This window comes from Pelobates fuscus, chromosome 13 (assembly GCF_036172605.1).
Source record: "Pelobates fuscus isolate aPelFus1 chromosome 13, aPelFus1.pri, whole genome shotgun sequence".
Taxonomy (NCBI): Eukaryota; Metazoa; Chordata; class Amphibia; order Anura; family Pelobatidae; genus Pelobates; species Pelobates fuscus.
In genome coordinates, this window is record NC_086329.1 from 19,856,019 (window position 1) to 19,879,736 (window position 23,718).

At 41.1% G+C, this 23,718-nt stretch overlaps 1 protein-coding gene across 1 annotated transcript in view; it reads left to right on the forward strand.

The window, feature by feature from the left end:
* STARD9 (StAR related lipid transfer domain containing 9) overlaps positions 1 to 23,718 on the forward strand; it is a 151,461-nt gene that overhangs the window by 20,914 nt on the left and 106,829 nt on the right. The window contains exons 3-4 of the mRNA XM_063439247.1: positions 11,734 to 11,803; positions 23,218 to 23,334. Of these exons, the coding sequence (XP_063295317.1) occupies positions 11,734 to 11,803; positions 23,218 to 23,334 (187 nt within the window). The remainder of the gene's footprint in view (positions 1 to 11,733; positions 11,804 to 23,217; positions 23,335 to 23,718) is intronic.

A 23,718-nucleotide genomic window follows, 5' to 3' on the forward strand; every position in this document is an offset into this window, starting at 1 on the left:
AAGTCACCCCGCCGTTTCTTCAACCAAGTAGCCTCACCCTGAGCCCCAACCACATTGGAGCAGCCTGCCAAATGGGGGGACCGGGATCACCCCCGCGGGATGTGCACGTGTGGGGGGTTACGGGGCATGTGTGCGTCCTTCACTGCTTCCAGGTACCTCTGGGACAGGAGAGCGGCCGCTTCTCCCGCCCAATGCGCACCAGGCTGCAAAATCCGAGAGGGGGGTAAACAGGCTTTGATCTGGTATTTGATCACCCTGAGGTTCACCCTTTGCAGTGAGGGTTAGGTAGGTTGTCGATGCTGGTCCAGTTCGAGTGTTATAAGGCACTAGGAGTCTGTCAAACTCAAGATTATGTGGGAGCCCATGTAAAACATGTCTCTCTGCCATGCTGGTCAACCCCCCCCCCCCCCCCCCCCGTATTGTCACTTTAAGCATCTTACAGCTATACAACCAGTTTTTATCATGGAATAATTTATGTAAACACATAAATAATACATCTGTGGTTAAGGTGTCAACTTTATCCACATTTTTACCTGTTGGCTTTTTAACCCCTTAAGGACACATGACATGTGTGACATGTCATGATTCCCTTTTATTGCAAAAGTTTGGTCCTTAAGGGGTTAAATGAAATATAGATTTTTTTTTTTTGTATTTAGGTGTTTGTTTGTTTTTTCGCTTTTTTTTAAATTATTTGTGAGTTTTTGATATATGTTTACTCTCTGTGATGTTGGGTTGCACTTTCCTTATTTGACTTACATAGAGTCTTGCTTACCTTGAAATAATAATAATAACAAAGTATTATAACCAGGAAAGATACATGCAGATTACTCTGGTTTTCAAGTACGGGGATGTTACTATTACCCAATTTAATGGTACTCATTTTATCTTCCTCGGAATGATGTAGGGCTGAGTCAACCCTGCCGACCCAAGGGTTGAACACATTCTTCTGTTGATGCATTAGCCCACTGAGCTCTCTTACTGGCATGTGTGAGAATTTTATATAAACCTTTTCTGCAGAAAACTGGACGTCTCACTGTGACTCTTTTCGATGTGCTGGAGTTAAACTTGTTTGATATTAAGCAAGGATAGTCCCTGTGGCTCTGTGCCGTAGTGTTCCCAAAAGACCAGTTCTTGCAGTATCCCACCGCACTGCTTAGACACTTGAACAGACTGGAATGACTTTTCTCATAATGGCTATTTAAATATATAAAAAGCATTTAAAAGGACCACGCCACATCCATAATAATGACAGTTTATAAAAGTGACGATTTCTACAAGAATTTGGCACTGTTTAAAATAATTAAACATCCCCTTTGCTATAGTATCAGTATAGGGACACTATAGTCACCTGAACAAATTTAGCTTAATGAAGCAGTTTTGGTGTATAGAACATGCCCCTGTAGCCTCACTGCTCAATCGTCTGCCATTTAGGAGTTAAATCCCTTTGTTTATGAACCCTAGTCACACCTCCCTGCATGTGACTTGCACAGCCTTCCATAAACACTTCCTGTAAAGAGAGCCCTATTTAGGCTTTCTTTGTTGCAAGTTCTGTTTAATTAAGATTTTCTTATCCCCTGCTATGTTAATAGCTTGCTAGACCCTGCAAGAGGCTCCTGTATGTGATTAAAGTTCAATTTAGAGAGTGAGATACAATTATTTAAGGTAAATTACATCTGTTTGAAAGTGAAACCAGTTTTTTTTTTTTCCATGCAGGCTCTGTCAATCATAGCCAGGGGAGGTGTGGCTAGGGCTGCATAAACAGAAACAAAGTGATTTAACTCCTAAATGACAGTGAAATTGCAGGAGAATGATCTATACACTAAAACTGCTTTATTTAGCTAAAGTAATTTAGGTGACTATAGTATTCCTTTAATTCTTCTGTTAGATCTCCTGAGCTAACTGAAGTGGCTGTCATGCTCTACTTGAACGCACCTGCCTCCCTTCTGCATACCGCAGGTCAGACCTTAGACCAGTGTCCACAGACCTCAGATCAGAATGCTGTGTGCGCATGTGATCCGACACACGCACACAGGAGAACCTTCAGAGGCCTCTGATAGGCTATTTCCAAGTGAAGAAACAAAGTCTCTTTTGGAGGAAAAAGAGGAAGTCTTGCAAGCTCATTCAAGAATACCCCCACTGAATACATGCATGAAAATGTATGCATGTTTTCATTTGGGGGAAAATCTACTAAACGGTGATTTCTAATTATTTGCCCTTTTGGCCAGTGGAATGTTCCTTTAAACTTCCAGATGTGTACTGTTAACTGTGTAACTGGCAGAGTCTATTACCTGGGCTTTATGGCAACATCCTTTACAGTAATATTGTAAAGGGTTGGGCTAGTGGATTCCTTGTAGAAGAATTAGTACAGTTTACTCTAAACCCATATGTCTGTTACTCGGCCGGAAATACCAGTGTTTGGGAGCTGTGGAGCCAGATGTTTCTCTGTATGTCTTCCAGCTGAAAAAGCAGATTGTTACAGTCCTTGTATACCCTTCGCAGTGTCATAGATAACTGAATTGTTGGATTATTTTCGTTTTTTTTTTTTTTTAAAGGAACCATAAGCTTTTTTTAAAGGAACCATAACACAATTATTAAATTAAAGAATAAGAGCCACTCCACGTTTTATTTTACCATCAGAAACCTGTGCTTTAAAGAGAAGCAATAGTTATGCTTTAATACATTACAAATCATGTATATAAAAGATTTAAAACTGTTACCATTATACTGCAAGAACCTCTTCAGTTTAGATTAAGCCGGTAATTTTGAGCTTCAGGGAGATATATAAATATAAATATATATATAACACACACACACACACACGAAACAAGGGGGTCCTGAGGTGAAGCTCTGATAATACAGAGATAAATCCCTATCTAGATAGTATCTAGAAATGGGAATTTGGACAGTAGTTAGGAACTAGGAATAGAAGGGGGCGGAGGAGAAAGGGGTAGAGGTAGGGTATATATACAATGGAAGTGTAAGAGGAGATAATGAATCTGGAAAAAAACACATATAAAGTGTAACTCCACACTAAACCCTAAAAAACCAAAAAGAATACCCCAATCTAACCACGGATAATCCACACATGGAGAGGGTAGGCAAAAATGGCAATAATGAGGAGAAGAAAATAAAAGAAAAGTAGACATGCAGAAAGCAGTCTATATGCCAAAAAACTTCCTCTATATATATTTATATCTACTGATTTCTTTACAATTAAAAGCTCTATTCTGATTGGCTTCTCAGCGTTCTAAGCTAGTCGATTCCTTCTAAAATTCGGAATATAGTCATTGACCCCTAAAATGCACAAAGACTTCTGGGGCATAACAGGATAAAATAGGCATGCCTCACAGCGTTTATCCATATAACTGATATAGACTCATCCTATAGTGAAGAATTACTGTGGTACTGCTGTGCAATTCACAAGCCAGACTCCCTTTCCATTGTTGAGCTCAAGCAAAAAAACAAACGCCACACTTTTTAATAAATTAATGTTGTTTGTCAGGGTTAAGTTTTGAAAGCAGTCGTATCTGAGTCAGATCGCTGAGCATCTTGTTGAATGTAGTCAAGTCCTTGTTTGCCATAACTGCTATAAAACTATCTAAATCTTCAGTGGAACCTCTAATTATTATTTTATTTATTTTTTTACTTTTAAATAGAATCTGAAATCGTCTGTTATTTTCCACTCATAGTCTTCTGTTTGTTGCTGCTTGGAGACTGTCCATAAGCTGCTTATTCTTGTCCCTGAACTAAAAGCGCTATGGGGACATGGCTATCAATATATACTTTAAAGCCTTTGTCTCTCAGTCTGTAAATTAATTATCCTCATGTGTTCAGTTATGCATTAAGATTTGACTTGAAATCCATGAACTAACAACCCACAATCTCTGCTATGGTTCTTAAATGGTTACTCCAACCATCATAATCACAGTAGTCCGCCATAGTGGTAATAATTGTAGGAGTACCCATGCGCTGTTCCTCGGTAATGGGGCAAACTGTTTTACAATGGTTTGCTCTCTTACCTGGTCTCCTGTGAAGCAGAGTTTAAGATACCTGGCTTCTTTAGAGCAGCACCCGGGTGTCGATCCGAATGATCATTTTTTGGCTGAAAGCATCAGCTGACCGCTCTCAGCTGATGAATGAGTGTCTTTGCATCTTAATTTGCTCAGAATTGTCATTAACCAGCCTGGAACTGTTGTTCCATGTGCTGGCGGAGATGGAATTATACCACTGGTAGCATAGGGGTTAAACTCGGTATGCTCAGTGTATCACAGCGAAACATTGCACATTCAAATTCCAGGCACCATGACTACTTCAATTCACTGAACTGATCATGCTTCCTGGACTAACTCTTTAAGGAGTTAGAGGTAAAATAATCCGGATTTCTCTCTGGATATAAATGTTTCCCAATATCATTAATATTCTCTGTAGTTTTACTGGCATAAATCACAATGGTGTAAATCATATTTAACCAGATGCAGTGTAATAAATATCCTAGGTACGGTATTAATATTATCATTATAATTTATATTGCCAACATATTTTGCAGCGCTTTACAATTCTAAAGTGGGGATATTTGACAAGACGTTATTTACATATGAAATATAATGGTAAAGAAAGGGGAGAATGCGGCAACATTTTTAAATGGAAGTTATAGGATTTGGAGACAGACTGGATGGAAGGAGAAAAGGTTAGACCCGATTCAAAAGTAACACCTAAGTAGAGAGCTTGCGAGGTGGGTGTAATAGGAGGTGGGTGTCCCATTGACTTGAAGGGAGATTGACGGAGGAGGATTATTTGAGGATGGAAAGATTAGGGGTTCAGTTTTAGAAAGATTAAGTTTTAGAAAAAGGACAACATCCAGTTAGAGATAGAAGAGAGAGAGTTTGTGACGTGTTACAGGAGAGCAGAAGAGAGGTCGGGGATGGAGAGGTAAATTTGTGTATCATTAGCATTTAGATGTTACTGAAATCCAAACAGTTAATAAAGATAAAGTGAGAGAAAGGGTAGATGGAGAAAAAGAGAACCAAGAATAGAGCAGTGGGGAACACCAACTGAGACAGCCAGTGAGAGGGTTCAGAAAGATACTATGGAAGTTTATTCCTACTGTAGTTTAAATAAATAGTACAGTATTCCGGTTTTTGGTTGTCTGCTGTGTGTTCATATCACAGGTCTAACAGGCCTGTCTGTTTATTTATTGTACACTGCTTTAAAGGACCACTATAGTGTCAGGAAAATAAAGCGGTTTTCCTGACACTATAGTGCCCCCACCCTCCGGGTCCCCCTCCTGTGGCACTGAAAGGGTTGAAACCCCTTCAGCAGCTTACCTTTATCCAGCGCCAGGCTCCCTCGGCGCTGGTGACCTCATCCGCCGATGTCAGCTCCCGAGTAGAGTGGAGCGGAATGTGCATGTGCGGCAAGTGCCGCGCACGCATTCAAACTCTCTGTAGGAAAGCATTTCTCAATGCTTTCCTATGGCCTTTCTGCATGCTGGATGCAAATTTTGCATCCAGCATCGCAGATGCGCCTCTAGCGGCTGTCAGGAAGACAGCCACTAGAGGTTGGATTAACTCTGCAATGTAAACATAGTAGTTACTGCTATGTTTACATGTGAAGGGTTAAAACCTGAGGGACCTGGCACCCACACCACTTCATTGAGCTGAAGTGGTCTGGGTGACTATAGTGTCCCTTTAAGTTAGTAATGGTTTGACTGTAATAAACTTGAAGCCACGTGGGATATCATTTATACATCCTGTTTTTCAGTCCCTCTTCTGCTGGGCATCCCGCCAGTCATTCATTGACTTCAGTGGGGATTCTAAGATTTGAACAATGCAACTTTGGATTTCAGTTTTTTCCCCTTCCAAATTTGAAGGGATTGAAATCTGTGTATTATATATGCATTCTATAAGTCATTGTCTAGAATTCTGACAGCATTACCAACTTACGAGTGCACTGTAATGGTTTGTTGAGTAATTACTAATGTATGGAGAATTTACCGTCTTACATTATCAATAGGAATTCCATGGCAGTGATAGGCTCTGGGTGGTTTTTATATTGGATTTTTTTTTTTTTTTTTTTTTTTTTAAATTCTTTATTTTTGAAGCGCATGAGGGTTACAAACATTCTCATTATGCCTTGCCAGCTATAGCAAGATAAGAGTGAACAATGAATTAAACAAAAAAGGCATAGTAGCATATCAGCGCACATTTTTGTGTTAGTGGTTCAAGAGAGACGTTGTTTTAACGCATTAAGTAATAGTTTAGCATAGTGGTAATACAGCTTAATAGTTATGGGCTGCTTAGTGTGTATATTTAGTTTGATCATACTTTGTTAACATGCGTACAACATTGCTTAAAGGTAAGTTGCTGATTCACACGCTGTTCATGCATGTCCTATGGATTTGTTACGACAGAGTGGACAGGGTAGGTATATAGGTAAAGGCGTTATTTAAGTCGTGCATTAGATAACAGGTAGAATTTGTACCACCACAACAGCTAGTGCTAGCAGGATAACAAACAAACATTAACAGTGGTATGGCTTCTCATATATTGCACATTTTGTGTATTTTGACGATCAATACAAGAGTGAATCCATAACTAGAAGTATGTGAGGGCTATTTGGGCTTAGTAACATAAGTTAGTAGTGTGCAGGGCACACTCACAGTAGAATAACATGAAGGAGTTAATACCCGTGGGTAGTAACCTAGCGAGACAGGGTGGTGATCCCCAAAAAACTGGTAAGGTTTAACCTATACCCTTTGCATAGAGTCTCCCACCGCTGAATGGTAGGTTGTATGGGCCTCCCCGATCAGCCACCCATCTCCCCCAGACCTCTGCACAGTCCAGCGTTACAGTCTTAGGGATCCCTTCTGTAGCTGCAGCTGGGATCAGGGCTCGAGATCTTCCTCCACACTGCTTCCTTTCGCTCTGGGATCTGGCTTTCTGGGCAGAGGATGAGCTTCCAGAGGAATGTCTCTTTAGAGACTGCTGTCCGCGGCTGTGAAGGGACTCCGCAGGTCGGGGCTTTTGGCGGGAATAGGCCTGTTGCCTTCTCTTCCTCTGCTCTGCAGGTACTTTGATCAGGCCTCTTTTAATGGGTTGCTGTACGATGCGATGTCCGGGAAGTCGGGTTGGGGCCACATGTTTCATCGCTGGTGTCTTCGCTTGAGGGTAGACCGCACTCCAGAGCTGCGCCCAGAATCTTTCAAAGGCTTGAGCTATGCGGTCTTCACCCTGTGGGTGCTTTGCTTCAGGCTTTCCTCCGGCGGCCATCTTGGAGCTCACGTGGCAGTACAGCCGCTCCGTGTGCCCTGTCAGGGCTTGTGGACGTGAGCCAGTAGGTGCGCCAGCGGGGACCGGGATAACCCCCACCGGTCCAAAGGGGGGGGGTTCGAGGCTGTTGGGTGGTTTCCGAGCCGTGTGCTCGCCGGGTCGGGAGATCGGCCGCCTCCCCCAATCACCGGGCACAGTGGGCTGCAGAGGTAGCTCTGGCTGGAACGATGCCGTCGTACGGTGGGTGCCGGTAGAAGCAGTGACTCTCCACCGGTACTCCAGGTGGGTCACTTTACCATTTGTAGGCATTTTTGCCTGAGATTCTGCAGTGTAAGGTCGGAGCTGTGAGTAAACACGTCCGGCCATCTTGCTGGTCAGGCCCCGCCCCCCCATATTGGATTTTTAAATGTTGTTATTATTATTATTATTATGGCAATGATCATAGAAATATACATTTATTGATTGAGTGGAAGATAATTTCCTTTTGGAAATGATAAATGTCTGTCTCAGTTTACTCAAATTAGAGTTAACTGGACATTTCAATTTGTACTGCAGGTGGCCATCGCGGCTGAATTCTGTTCTCCTGAACCCGGCTAGGGTTGCTAATATTAAGTACCTTATACCTATTCCTCAACTATGGTTTTATTAGTATTACTTTCTTGCTCTACACCCGACCATTCAAAGGTTTGCTAATAGTGCCTGAGCCTATACTTGTAGTATACGTTGCTGTTCAGTGTCGCATGCTGGATCAGACTTGTCCCTGACTGTTAACATTAACCATATCTCATTCACTCCTCCATTTTTTCATTCATTCTAAGGAGTTTTCGTTTTTTAAAACGATTTTCTTACGCAAAAATCACCATTTATTCCCCCTGTCTCCAAGCTGTTGTAATACGGGGTGTAGGCACAGTACAGAAGAGGTTGCAATGCATTAAGGGATTATTATGGTGGGTTTTATTGGCATTACATTCTACTGAAATAAAGTTTTTTTGTTATTTTCAAAGATCAGCTTTGCTCCATATGCGTTTATATTTAGCCCGTTTGTAGGGTATTTAAAGGATTCAGTGGGCACATTTAATGTGACCACAGGAACTCAGAATTTAGCTGTGTGCACGTGCCAACTCTGCCGAAGACATCTATAACCATTTATTTAGCTTTGTGCATTTAAAAAATAAAAAAAAAATAAAAAAATTTCAGGGGTTTTTGTTTCCTGATCGCAGATCTCTAAAACTTGGTGAGAGCAGGTTTAATCTCAGGGGAGCTCTCTCACAGTGCAAAGCAGTGAGCAATGCAGTGTTACTTCTTCTTGAGCTGATCTGACTTTCCCTTCACTTAAACCACAATTTCACTGTAACCGTGCAGGGACTATTTGGTTGAGGTCACTCTGGAGTGGGTCAAACTTGTTTTCCCCTTGTGGGTTGACAAACAAACAGAAGTTTTTTTTGGCATCCAAAGACCATCTCATCAGCTTGGTATGCCATATAAGGAAGTTTCATCTTCCTTTATGTCTCTAAAATATTATCATTTTTTATTTTCCCCCAATCGCTGGCTTTGCCAGTTTTATGCAAGCTCTTTTGGATGCACAATGGAGAAAGCTAAACCTCTGTCTCATTACATGAGTCCAGTTTGTGTCTTCACTTGATACACGATGATGCCATGTGTCATTTTGGCAACATAATACTGACCTTAGAAACTTCCCTTTACTCTTTCTTAAACACCCCTGAGATCGCACATCCTGCCAATATTGACGCAGGACAATAGGCTTTCATTTGTGCCTATAAAACAACACTGGTTAGTCAGTACCTTGCCCTGTTTCCTTTAACAGCCGGAAGCCGGAGTGTGTATTCCTGTAGGTTTATTAATTCTCTGGTTATTTGACTTTGGCTTACTCTTACTTTGTAATCCTGTTTGCTGGTGGTTTTCGACTCGTTCTAGTCATTTCAGTAACCTCTATATATGAGCGATCTGCATGTTGAGCATCATAATGTATTTGTGAAAGCTTCTTCATATATTGGCCAACACTAAAGGATGTGCCTTGGATGCCGGGACTCCTCTTGTTTTCGTCATACCACTTCATAGTGGATAGACTTAACCCTAGCTTTCCACTATAACCACTACAATAATGTATATTTATTATTTTTTTTGGTGCAACCCTATAGTGCCACTTGCGTGGAGGGTACATTTCCCAGAGTGTAGAGACTTTCTCTCCATGCTCAGATTTTGAGCAAACTTCTCACTTTAATTCTTGTTTCCCCTTATTTTAGTGGGTTTTTTTTCCAAGGAATCAATGGGTGCAGTACCCAGATTTTTGACAAATTGATTTCAAGTGGTGACAGTGGGGTGTTTTTGCTTATGATATGTCTAAAATATTTGTATGGTTAAGCAAGAGTACAACTTGTTTGGAGCGGGTTAAAGAAAATCGGGTTATGAAAATCCATCGTGGACCAATCCTGTTTTCCCTAAAAATTAAAGTTTTAAAGACTTGCATCATAACCAGTAATATTAGCTAGATTGAGAATTTAAGGTGGGAATTGTAACCTCCTCGCAAATGCCGTTGAAGGTACTTTGTTCTGCATTGTTGCTAAATTTTCTATTGACCTTGCTTAGTAAGTGTTGAGGGATCCAATCTCACCTTAGCCTAGTACTGACTCTGTCTATGTATGTTTGGTTTTTCATGAATATCCTATTTGCAAGTTTTATGTTTGTAACTGAAATGTATCTCATTTTGGACCCACTGCTGTAATGTGGTATTGTGCGTTTCTGTGATTTATAATTCTATGAAACTTTTTGCAACACTTTCTATTCTTTTTTTTTTTTTTTTTTAAATGAAATCACCATACATTCGGGCATCTCATCTTAAATCCATGATTAGGTGCCATAGCACGAAACTCATTACGTTTGCTGCTGGGAATTTTCAATGTGTGTAGCACTTTATTACTTAAAGGAACACTATATGGTCAGGAACACAAATGTGCCCCCTTAAAAGTTAATAAAACTCATCCCGTCTCCTTTGTGACATCATCAGAATTGTCCATGGGTAAAGCATTGGATTGGCTGAAATCGACAAGGGGGCGGGGCGAAATGTCGTTTTGGCCAATCAGCACCTCCTAATAGAGATGCATTGAATTGATGCATCTCTATGAGAACAAAATTCAGCATCCCCTTGCAGAGTGTGGAGATGCTGAACGGCACTGCTGCCTACTGTGTAGCACTGAGCCAGGAAGCACCTCCATTGGCCATCTAAGGAATGACCACTGGAGGTGTCCCTTGGGGCAATGTAAACAGGCTATCCCTAGGGGCAATGTTAACACTGCCTTTTCTCTGAAAAGGCAATGTTTGCATGAAAATACTTGCATATAATGATTATACTCACCAGAACAACTACATTAAGCTGTAGTTGTTCTGGTGACTATCTTGTCCCTTTAATGTCTAAACCGTTGGCAACAAAAGAGAGTACACCCACATTACACCCCTAAGTGGAAATTAGCCATTTTCCCTCCCCAGGGTCATGTGACTCGTTAGTGTTACAAGGTCTCAGGTGTGAATGGGTAGCAGGTGTGTTAAATTTGGTGTTATCGCTCTCACTCTCTCTCATACTGGTCACTGGAAATTCAACATGGCACCTCATGGCAAAGAACTCTCTGAGGATCTGAAAAAAACAAATTGTTGCTCTACATAAAGATGGCCTAGGCTATAAGAAGATTGCCAAGACCCTGAAACTGAGCTGCAGCACGGTGGGCAAGACCATACAGCGGTTTCACAGGACAGGTTTCACTTGGAATAGGCCTCGCCATGGTCGACCAAAGAAGTAGAGTGCACATGCTCAGCATCATATCTAGAGGTTGTCTTTGGGAAATAGACGTATGAGTGCTGCCAGCATTGCTGCAGAGGTTGAAGGGGTGGGGGGGACGGCCTGTCAGTGCCTGTCGTCCCAGGAGGAAGCCTCTTCTAAAGATTACTGAAAACCATGTCCTGTGGTCCGATGAGACCAAGATGAACTTATTTGGTTCAGATGGTGTCAAGCATGTGTTGCGGCAACCAGGTGAGGAGTACAAAGACAAGTGTGTCTTGCCTATAGTCAGGCATGGTGGTGGGAGTGTCATATGCATAGTGTCCCTTAATCTTTAGAAATATTTTGTTGTTGGAGACGATCCTTCCTGCTGCCGTGCCCAACCATATGCATCTTATCTTATCTTACAGGCCATGTGTACAAATCTAAGGTTGGACTTACAAAAACAGACTTTTTATGCAACTGCGGCAAGTAAGGCCTATATTGCATGTGATTCTAGAAGCCAGGGAATCCCAGAGGTGTATAGAGACCTAAAACTATTCTTTATAATGCACCGACAAAACTCACATTGTTGAACAACTGATGAATAAGAAATACTAGTACTTTAAATGCACTGTTTGATTTTATTTGGCACTTTTACATTTTGGTTTTCTTTCTCTTTTTTTTGTTTTCCAGGGAGAATGCAGAAGGTGCAAAGATTATCTTGAATGTCGATGAAAATGTGACCAAAATTAGAAATGTAAAGGTGAGATGACAGTTGGGTTTTCATTTAATTTACATAATCTCCAATCCAATCTATGGGTGATAGTGTCAGATAATACTTAAAATAAAAGATACATACATTAGTCTAAATCACTCTTGTTTCTGATGACATGACAGTTTTTTTATTTTTGGGTTTGTTTCTTTTTAAGTCCTGTTACTGCCCTTGTTTAGATCCACAGAATTGGGTCACTATAAGCTCATTATTTCAGCACATGAAGACAAGAGAAAATCTCCACATGTCTTTCCCAATAAAATATTCAATTAAACGAACACTCCAAGCACCATTCCTACTACAGCCTACGGTGTTGGTTATATGCCAGGAATACTTTGGTGGCTTTCCAGAATAATGTTTTAAGAACAGTGGGTACCCACTCTGCATTCGGTTGCTCACTTTGGGTCAAACCATGTTTAACAGATTGACACTCACTTGGGTCCCATGCGTGCCAACTGCTTAGCCCCTCTTCACATATACCTCTAAAGCGGATGTTCCTATTTTCTCATTAGTGATATCCATTCTGACACTGTTAAGGCGGTGTAATTAATTGGCTGTGTGTCAGGAGACTGAACCAGCATGTTAAAGTGGTTGTGGTACTTAGTGTCATTTTAATTAACTCGGTGCATGGATTTTTGAGTATCACTTTTAGAAGCATGTTCTCATGCAGAATCTGTAAGCCCTTCTTTCCCACAAAAAAAAATAAAAAATCTCAAACATCTGTTTCATTTTTATTTGTACAATCCACCCTTTTCATGTCCCAAGGGATTGATGTCAGATGAGCCTCGGGGCCTGCTTCAGAGTTCAAGATCATTCCAAGTGTTCTGATGATACAGTGATACATTAATATTTTCATGTATTATGTACAGGCTAAATCTCCCACTACATAATCATACCTGAACACTTAGTGTTTGACTTGGAGTTTTTTGGGATCGTACTCAAATTTTAGGGGCTTGATGGCTTTATTTGAAGCCCCCACAGCTGATTACATGAAACATGATCTTTATAACTGCTGTTGATCTACAGAATTTTAAAGATGCAGATTATCTCATGAAACCTCTTTCTCAATATGCAATCTCTAGAAGTACTAACAAGTTAGTTTTCTATAAGTAAAAAGTATTAATCCATTTGGGTACTACAAACTCACTAAGTTTGTAGTGAGTTAGTAATGGGTTAAAGCACTGAAGACAGTCTGTGTTAACCAGATTAGAAAGGTCCCATGTATGTTTTGAGAAAGTGCAGTTACAATTCTGGGTTATATCCCCCCCCCAAAATCAGAATACTGGGACAGATTGAAGAGACCCAAACTGGGAACTGACATAGAAACAATACCGTAATCTGTTATATGGATAAGGACTGACCTGTGTCGTTAAATTTATTTATTTATGGAGCCTATATCATTCTATGTTCTTATCATATCTATGTTACACACACAGGGGCACAGCACAGAAAAAACATCTAATTAATTAAATTGTTTAACAACCCAAAAATCTGAAACAGTGCAAATCTGGTATAAGTAATGAACCAATCTAACAATAAATATACACTTTAACCTCTGTTTCTAACCGTAGAAGAAAAAGATTAATTTGCACTTTGTATTCTCATGCTTGGCCATGCTACTGTACAGCTAACCGATGACATTTTAGGTTATTTGAATGACTTCAAATAGTTGATTTGGTGCTTTACAGTGACAGTAAATGCTTTCTAGGCCTCTAGTAATCCTTGGAATGACCCTGCTTGGCAGACGTATCGCCGTGAGTTACGATTCCAGTTAGCCTCTGCCAAACTTTCACTGCATTTATGGTTGGCAGGATTGACAAATTTCCCTAGAATCTCAAAGTCAGACAGAATTTTAATTAAAAAAGTGGAAACAATTACAGGATTATTTACTAAAGTGAATTTCAAATTTAAGGCCAGATTTGCCAAACTCAAAGCACAGACTTGTTCACGTTTTGTTAATCTCACCTTAAATTTGAAATTCCTATTGAATGCTCAGCTGCTGAATAACCCCTTTAACCCCTTAAGGACACATGACATGTGTGACATATCATGATTCCCTTTTATTCCAGAAGTTTGGTCCTTAAGGGGTTAATTAGCAATGGTTTCACAGACCTTATTATTCTCTAAAAAAAAATCTACATCATCTCAAACATACAAAGTCATGCACACAATGATACTGAATATATCTCTAACTAGCCGGGCTCTCTACCTGATCTCTCTAATTAGTATCACATCATACACATACCTTGCTGTCTATAAACCTGATTTTCCACACAAACATTTATAACTAGGCACTATTACACATATACACAGCTAATTAGATTGTAAGCTTCTTAGAGCAAGGCCCCCAGCTCCTATTGTTTCTGTGCACCCAACTTGTCTTGTTACAGATACTTGTTTGTTAATCCACCTATTGTATAGTGCTGTGGGATTTTTGGGCGTTTTATAAATAATCCAAATTTAGCATATGTATATCGTAATGATAACCTGTTTTTTTTTTTGTTTTTTTTTTTAAATGTATCATCTTTTTTGTGAATACCTTATGGTAGGCGAAGTGTCATGATTTGAAAAGCGCTGAGCATTTGTTAGAGTGCTGTAATCACCAATTGAATTTGCCTGATGGTTTTCTGGTTTCCATGGTGACTACTTCACTTTTACAAATGTGGACCATTTTTCATATTACTATTATTATTTTATTATTTATATAGCGCCATCAGATTCCGTAGAGCTGTACAATGGCACTTTGATGAAGCCACCTCACCGTTATATCTGTTGGCAACATTGATGAAGTACATCTATCCCCGTCAGTCACTGTATTGTGGAATATATATCTCTGTGCCAATCCTAAGCTTAAATAACTAAATCTACACTTGAATTAATACATTTGCCTATGCAATGTATAGATTACACTAAGTACCACTTTACCTTTTAAAGGAATATTCCAGTTACCATAGTGTTTAAGTGGTTATGGTGTCCTGGTGCACCAAGTAGTTGAAGTGTTTTTAGAATGGTTTCACTTCTTACCTGTGGTGTGCTTGTTGCCTCTATCCACGCACACACTACTTTAGACTGAGGGCTGGGAGCTTCTGTTTTCCTGGCACTATACTTGTTTTCCTGGCACTACAGGGTGTGCAGAATTATTAGGCAAGTTGTATTTTTGAGGATTAATTTTATTATTGAACAACAACCATGTTCTCAATGAACCCAAAAAACTAATTAATATCAAAGCTGAATATTTTTGGAAGTAGTTTTTAGTTTGTTTTTAGTTTTAGCTATTTTAGGGGGATATCTGTGTGTGCAGGTGACTATTACTGTGCATAATTATTAGGCAACTTAACAAAAAACAAATATATACCCATTTCAATTATTTATTTTTACCAGTGAAACCAATATAACATCTCAACATTCACAAATATACATTTCTGACATTCAAAAACAAAAACAAATCAGTGACCAATATAGCCACCTTTCTTTGCAAGGACACTCAAAAGCCTGCCATCCATGGATTCTGTCAGTGTTTTGATCTGTTCACCATCAACATTGCGTGCAGAAGCAACCACAGCCTCCCAGACACTGTTCAGAGAGGTGTACTGTTTTCCCTCCTTGTAAATCTCACATTTGATGATGGACCACAGGTTCTCAATGGGGTTCAGATCAGGTGAACAAGGAGGCCATGTCATTAGATTTTCTTCTTTTATACCCTTTCTTGCCAGCCACGCTGTGGAGTACTTGGACGCGTGTGATGGAGCATTGTCCTGCATGAAAATCATGTTTTTCTTGAAGGATGCAGACTTCTTCCTGTACCACTGCTTGAAGAAGGTATCTTCCAGAAACTGGCAGTAGGACTGGGAGTTGAGCTTGACTCCATCCTCAACCCGAAAAGGCCCCACAAGCCCATCTTTGATGATACCAGCCCAAACCAGTACTCCACCTCCACCTTGCTGGCATCTGAGTCAGACTGGAGCTCTCTGCCCTTTACCAATCCAGCCACGGGCCCATCCATCTGGCCCATCAAGACTCACTCTCATTTCATCAGTCCATAAAACCTTAGAAAAATCAGTCTTGAGATATTTCTTGGCCTAGTCTTGACGTTTCAGCTTGTGTGTCTTGTTCAGTGGTGGTCGTCTTTCAGCCTTTCTTACCTTGGCCATGTCTCTGAGTATTGCACACCTTGTGCTTTTGGGCACTCCAGTGATGTTGCAGCTCTGAAATATGGCCAAACTGGTGGCAAGTGGCATCTTGGCAGCTGCACGCTTGACTTTTCTCAGTTCATGGGCAGTTATTTTGCGCCTTGGTTTTTCCACATGCTTCTTGCGACCCTGTTGACTATTTTGAATGAAACGCTTGATTGTTCGATGATCACGCTTCAGAAGCTTTGCAATTTTAAGAGTGCTGCATCCCTCTGCAAGATATCTCACTATTTTTGACTTTTCTGAGCCTGTCAAGTCCTTCTTTTGACCCATTTTGCCAAAGGAAAGGAAGTTGCCTAATAATTATGCACACCTGATATAGGGTGTTTATGTCATTAGACCACACCCCTTCTCATTACAGAGATGCACATCACCTAATATGCTTAATTGGTAGTAGGCTTTCGAGCCTATACAGCTTGGAGTAAGACAACATGCATAAAGAGGATGATGTGATCAAAATACTAATTTGCCTAATAATTCTGCACTCCCTGTATAGTGCTCTGAGGGTGCCCCCACCCTCAGGGTCCCATTCCCGTGGCGCTGAAGGGGCAGGAAGGGGTTAATCCCTTACCTTTTTTCCAGCGCCGGACTCCCTCAGCACTGGGACTCTCCTCCCTCTTCTAAAGTCCCTGGCTGAATGCGCATGCGCAGCAAGAGCCGCGCGTGCATTCATCCAGTCCATAGGAAAGCATTCTCAATGGTTTCCTATGGACGCTGGCGTCTTCTCACAGTGAGAAACACGGAAGCGCCTCTAGCGGCTGTCAATGAGACAGCCACTAGAGGCTGGATTAACCCATAGGTAAACATAGCAGTTTCTCTGAAACTGCTATGTTTACAGCAAAAAGGGTTAAACCTAGCTGGAACTGGCACCCAGACCACTTCATTAAGCTGAAGTGGTGTGGGTGCCTATAGTGGTCCTTTAAGTAATAATAGTAATTTCTTTATAGCAGATACTCTTTAGTAATACATTTTTAACTTGCTGTAAGTGTTTTTCAATGCCTGTACATAAAATGAACGGGGGCTCAGCATTCATTGTTTTCAATTGATGGGTGTCCAGTTTGGCACATTAAAGGTTAAATGAGAACTTTGTGAGATTGGTTCTGTGTCAATGATTGGAATGTGAACCTGTATACCTGATCTTGCATTGTCCATTCACAAACCAGGTCAGTAGACTCTAACAGACTGGCCAAATGAGACTTTTGAGATATTTAAATCTTGCTCTGAAACCTGATCAGGAGAATTGCTTTTGCAGACTGGAAAAAAATGTTTCCAGTTCTCCACTGTTTTTCATCATTTTAATCCATATAGCTGTCTGCGTATATGCTTCATGTGAAATTGTAAACCCTTTAAACGTTGTTGTGCGTCATGCAATACACAGATTACCAATGTTTTGCTAGAAATTATCAAGTAGTTTATTGAAATATAACCGTAAAAAATAAACACATTAAACACTAACTTTAAAATTTTACCACGGCTAGGGGTTTTTACTACAGGACTGTTAACTTCGTCCAAGCATCTCTGCTTTATCCATATCATACTAAGTGAACAAAACCAGAGTGTAATGGAAACATCTGGATAGAATTTAACATCTGGAAATACTTTGGGAGATGTAACTCTTTAGGTGCCTGGCTGCCGCTCTAGGGTGTAATTTGTGATCTGGCTCCAGCGAAAGATTGTGAACTTCTTGCCATTGCACTCAAATTTATTTATTGTTGTCTTCCTGTAACATTGGAATGTTCTCTTTATATTTATAATTTAGCAAATAGAAAGGGAAACTAGTTGAGGAGATATAATTGTAGCTGCCCCCTCCTTTGTCTTATAAATGGCTTTTGATTTTTTAGTTTTTTTTTATATGGAATGTGGTCATACACATCTTGCATGTGTAGTGGAATTCGGCAAAATTGTTCATGTAAAAGCTCAAGTCTGAAGGGTGAATGAGATGGGCTATCTAGAAATCTATTTAGTAATCTCAGTTTCAGAACTTCCCATACAACGTTGAATAATGTTTAGATCTGGTGATTGGGGAGGTCATATAAGAAGTTAGACTTCATCCTAGCGTTCACAAAAACATCCACAAATGTGTAATATGTTTAGGAGTATGTTTGGGGACATTACCCCTATTATATTTGGGTCCTTAAGAGTTATTGTTCCTGAACTTCCTAAATAAATTGAGTAGATCTGTTTTCAAATATTCTTTGATCTCATGTCTAGATATCCGCATTTAATGTTCAATATTACCTCGCACCTCTCTGTATGAATGTTGACATGGTAAATATCATATTGCAAAACTATTTCCGGTCACATAAAATTTTCTAGTTTACCATGGTTTCATCTTAACATTTTTACATTCATATGTAATGTTTAATTAGCTTTCTCTAAATAACCTCAGCAGGCACCAGAAAATCAACTGAGTTTCATATCCAAAGGCTGTGTAGTAAATATATCCATCTATTTATGTGCGTAAATTGAGAGAGCGATATTATTGGTGAATATTGTTCGGTCTTCTCCAGAAGTATTCCTTTTACAAGTGCCACCAATTGGTTAAAGAAAAAAAAAACAATATTGCCTATAAATATTCACTATTCTAGATATGTAAAAAGATATTTAGAAATAAAGACAAACCTTAGAATTGAACAAAAAAGTAGCACATATCACAAGCAAATAAAACGGATAAAATACAAAAGATTAAAAAAAAAAAAAAATGACGAAAACCTGCAAGCGCGAGTTGGCGGTATGGGTGCGATGAGCAGACAGGAGAAGGTCATGGGCAGAGTGTAGAGACCGAGAAGGGACATACCTCCAGATTAGTGAAGAGATATAGGTGTCACGAACACAATGCATAGAATATTAACGCTCGATACAAAAAGGAATATTACCTAAACCGGACCTTAGAATGGCCGGACTGAAGGTAATAAAAAAAAAAGAATAGTCAAAAACAGGTCAAGGTGGACGTCCAGCAGGTCACAGACCGCGTCAGTGCCACAGAGAATGACATACAAGATGTCCGCACAGAGATATCAACTATGCACCTAAAACACCCTAAAACACTATGCAACTAAAACACCCTAAGCAAACTTCAGTCCGCTAACCAGGTACTTACCTCACAAATTTCAGCGCTAGAAGACCGCCACAGGCGTAATAACGTCAAGATTTGCGGGGTCCCTGACACAGTAACAGCAGAGGAACTGCCCCACTACATGCAACGCCTAGTGGCCTCTGTTCTACCGGCCCCAGCGGCAAGAAAATTTACTATTGACGGGGCGTACCGCTTACCTCGACCCACCAAGGCACAACCAGCTGCCCCCAGGGATAGTATCCTCCGCTGCATATCATATCAGGACAAAGGACACTTGCTGACAGCCCTGAGGGACAAAACCCCATATACATTTGAAGGCTCCCAGCTCACGGTCTACCAGGACCTCACAAGGGCCACCCTACAATGGCGCAGATATCTACAACCTAACACATCTCAACTACGCACGGCAGGGATCGGATACAGATGGGGAACCCCACGATCCCTACTGGTATCACACGAAGGAGCCACACACAAGCTGGGAACTGTCTCCGAAGGACCAATGCTCCTGACTGCACTGGGTCTATCCATGCCCACCGCTATCCCATCTGGTCCGCCGAACCCTGGAGGCTGGGATTCAGCTAACATTGCAATATTTGAACCAAGAACTGGTGCAGCCGTGCCCCCACCAACCTGACTATATAACATGCTACAGAAAATCGCACCAAGGCTGTTACCCATGGTGTGCCTGCGTTTCCTTTATGTTTGCTTGTTTGCTTTTTCTTTGTTATCTACAAATGTTCTACAGCTCTCTCACACTCTTGACTACCATGACGTACATGCTGTAACGCAGCACGAGCGATATAGCCTGACAAGGCCTTAAAAGGCGTCTAATATACCGCACCTACACGCGGTCACAGACTGACGATCCCCGCTGGCAAACAAATTTTATATACCCCCCGCCACCCCCATGGTTAGGGGCACCCCACGCAGAGGAGAACCTCAACACCAGAGGTGCTCAGACCTACACTACTAGCATGGAGAAGGGCTACTGCCCCCCTCATAACACAACGGGCACCACCGGTCACACTCCTTACTTCACCCCTCACTCTTACTTTACTCTCCCAGTTCAACATGCAAAACACAACCCTCATGCAATCTCTAGATTGAGTCCTACATCACCCCCTCAACCTGTCATTTGTAAATGTAATCTTGACTCGTGTTACCTTGTTTAACTTCCATATAAAACGGTGCCGATACCCTAACAAGTGATATGATCTTGTACTATCATCTTAACTGTATTGCTGATGTTTTGAAGCGTTAATATGTCTATGCAACGCACCAACAAAATAAAGAATTAAAAAAAAAAAAAAAAAACAGGTCAAGGTCAAAGGGAACCAGAAAACAGCAAAAACAGAAAACCAGAGCCAAGTCAAGGGAACCAGAGATCAGAATAGTCAAAGAAGAAGTCGAGTCAAAACCAGAATAAATACAAAACCAGAAAAGTATGCACTCTTGGGATACTAGCAAGCTACGAACCACAACAGGGCACTGAAACATTGGTCAAGTGAGTTTTTATATGTCTGGGGACGTGATTGATGTAGTTACACCCCCAAAACGTAAGAGGGCGTCTGTAAATCCTGCCCATAGTACGGCCTCTCGTCTGACGTCGCCACAAATGCGCCGCGCCATAAAAAAGGGTGTGCACAGCGGTCGGCGTCTAGGAGACTATCCGATCGGGTAGGAATCTGAAGGAGACTGTCTGCTCGATCGGAGGAACAGCTGATCGGCGGACCGCCAATGTAAGTATAGGATTCCTTACAACAGGAGGGGCTAGAATTGGTCAGTGCTTTATAGGTGTGACTTAGTACTTTGAATTGACTCCTATAGGATACAGGAAGCCAATGTAAGGACTGACAGAGGGGAGAGGTGTGAGAGGAGTGAAGGAGAGGAAAATCAGTCTGGCAGCAGCATTCATTACAGACTGTAGCGGGGCTGTACGGCTACTGGGAAGACCAATTAGGAGAGTGTTACAATAATCCATGTGAGCGATTACTAGAGCATGGACAAGATCCTTCGTAGCGTTTTGCGTAAGAAAGGGGTGGATGCAGGCAACGTTTTTAAGGTGGAATCGTCAGGATATGACAACCGACTGGATGTGAGGCCAGAATCAAATTAACACCTAGACAACGCACTTGTAGGGATGGGCTGATGTGGGTACCACCAACTTGAAGGGAGAGTGAGAGAGTAGGATCAAAATTAGTAGGAGGAAAGACAAGACGTTCAGTTTTAGAGAGATTGAGTTTCAGAAAGCGGGAGGACATCAAATCAGAGATGGAAGAAAGGCAAGCAGTGACAAGTTTAGAACTGAGAGTGGTATTCAAAACCAGTATGTACTTTGTAGATGACCTGAGAGGAAAGTGGGTACTTGTCAAAACAGACATCAGGTCAGTAGCCACTTATGTGAATCATCAGGGCAAGAAACTAATTATGTCATGGGTCATGATCCATCTCCAGGGACTTAAGGTGATCCATCTCCAGGGACTTAAGAAAATCCTCTTGCAAACATTGTAAGCAGATTACTCCTAGATCCAGGGGAATGAAGTCTTCAGAATTAAATGTTCTTCCAGAGAACAACGAAGTAGGAAATTCTTCAGATAGACCTCATGGCGACTTTTACAAATGCTCAGGTTCCCACATATTTCTCGTGGTACTGGATAAAGGCCTAAGTCTCAGCACTTTCAGGTGTCTGTCTTATTGGCCCTTACTTACACTAGATGGGCAACCAATCGTCTTGTCATGAGAATCTTTATGGCAATTATCAGGATGAAACCTCCAGTTAAAGGGACACTCCAGGCACCCAGACCACTTCTGCCCATTGGAGTGGTCTGGGTGCCAACTCCCACTACTCTTAACCCTGCAAGTGTAATTATTGCAGTTTTTTATAAACTGCAATAATTACCTTGCAGGGTTAACTCCACCTCTAGTGGCTGTCCACTAGACAGCCACTAGAGGTCACTTCCTGCTCTATAGCACAGGAAACCTATGCTAGAGCGTTGCTGGGCGTCCTCACGCTGTGTGAGGACCTCCAGCGTCGCTCAAATCCCCATAGGAAAGCATTGAAATTAGTTTTCAATGCTTTCCTATGGGGAGCGCTAATGCGCATTAGGCCTCCTCGGCCGTTGGGCGGGATCAGTCTCACCCACCGGCCGACGCAATGGAGAGGAGGAGACAGCGGCGAGGGACATCGCCGCTGCCTCAGGTAAGTGACTGAAGGGGTTTTCACCCCTTCAGTACCTGGGGATTGGTGGGTGGGAGGGAGAGGGACCCTACAGTGCCAGGAAAACGGATCGTTTTCCTGGCACTGGAGATTCCCTTTAAACACCTTGCACCTCTTTTGGACCTTCCGTTGGTCTTGAAAACGTTATTGAATTCACCTTTTGAAGCAAATTCTTCTTGCTTTCTCTAAGAACCCTATTTATATTGCCATTACCTCTGCTGGAAGAGTTTCTGAATTTTTGTCTGTGGTTACGGAATCTTATACAGTATTCCATCAGGATCAAATAGTTTTGAATTCCAGGCCAATCTTCCTTCCCAAGGTAGTCTCTAACAAAAAATAATGTTGCCTTCCTTCTGTCCCAATGCTTAGTCTCCACAAGAATGCTCATGGGGCAAACTTGACGTGGCCATGTTACATGGCAGCATCACACTACCTAAATTCTGGGTTGGTTTCTATTCAGCTTGTTTACAGACTGGGGATCTCAGAAAAGAGGGGACTTTCATCAATTATTAGTTATACAATTTAGTTGTGTTATGGGTTGTCCGTACCCCGGAAATAGTGGGTAGTGGACTTCCACTGCAATGCAAAAATTTGCTGCCACTTGTACATCCATAGTCATCTTAAGGGGCCCAGGATTGCGTCCATTGAATGAGTTAAAATTGTACACTCATGATCTACATCTAAAAACCTTAAGACTAACAGGTATTACACAGGTGCACCAATTTATGCCCCGCTTCCCGTAACTATAACAGAACTTTTCATTCCAAAAAAAGAATTGTTCACTTATCCGAGAATCAAAAATCTTTTATAGATGCTCTTATAAAGGAGCCTAAACTAACCTGTTTTTTTTTTTTTTAACAGAGTGTAAACTATTTCTAGATATGATCATTGTTTTAAAGTCTAATTGTTTTGTGTTTATCAGTTGGATCAAAGACACGATGGCTGTGGAGATTCCAGAGAACGGCTGATGGAGTTTGGCTTTGACTACTGCTATTGGTCTGTCGATACGGATGACCCCAAGTATGCATCTCAGGAAGTGGTATGTTATTATGTTAATTATTTGTCTATTTAGCAATTTTGTTGATTGTGGTCATTATGTACTATAGTACACGTGAGCCCAATTTAAATAGAGAACATCCTAAAATACACAATCATTACTAGGTGGGGGGTTGTGTGTGTATATATATATATAAAATTGTGTGTGTGTGTGTGTGTGTGTCAGTATCCAAATAGGTTATGGTGGGGAATAATTGTGTGTGTGTGTGTGTGTGTGTGTGTGTCAGTATCCAAATAGGTTATGGTGGGGAATAATTGTGTGTGTGTGTGTGTGTGTCAGTATCCAAATAGGTTATGGTGGGGAATAATTGTGTGTGTGTGTGTGTGTGTGTGTGTGTGTCAGTATCCAAATAGGTTATGGTGGGGA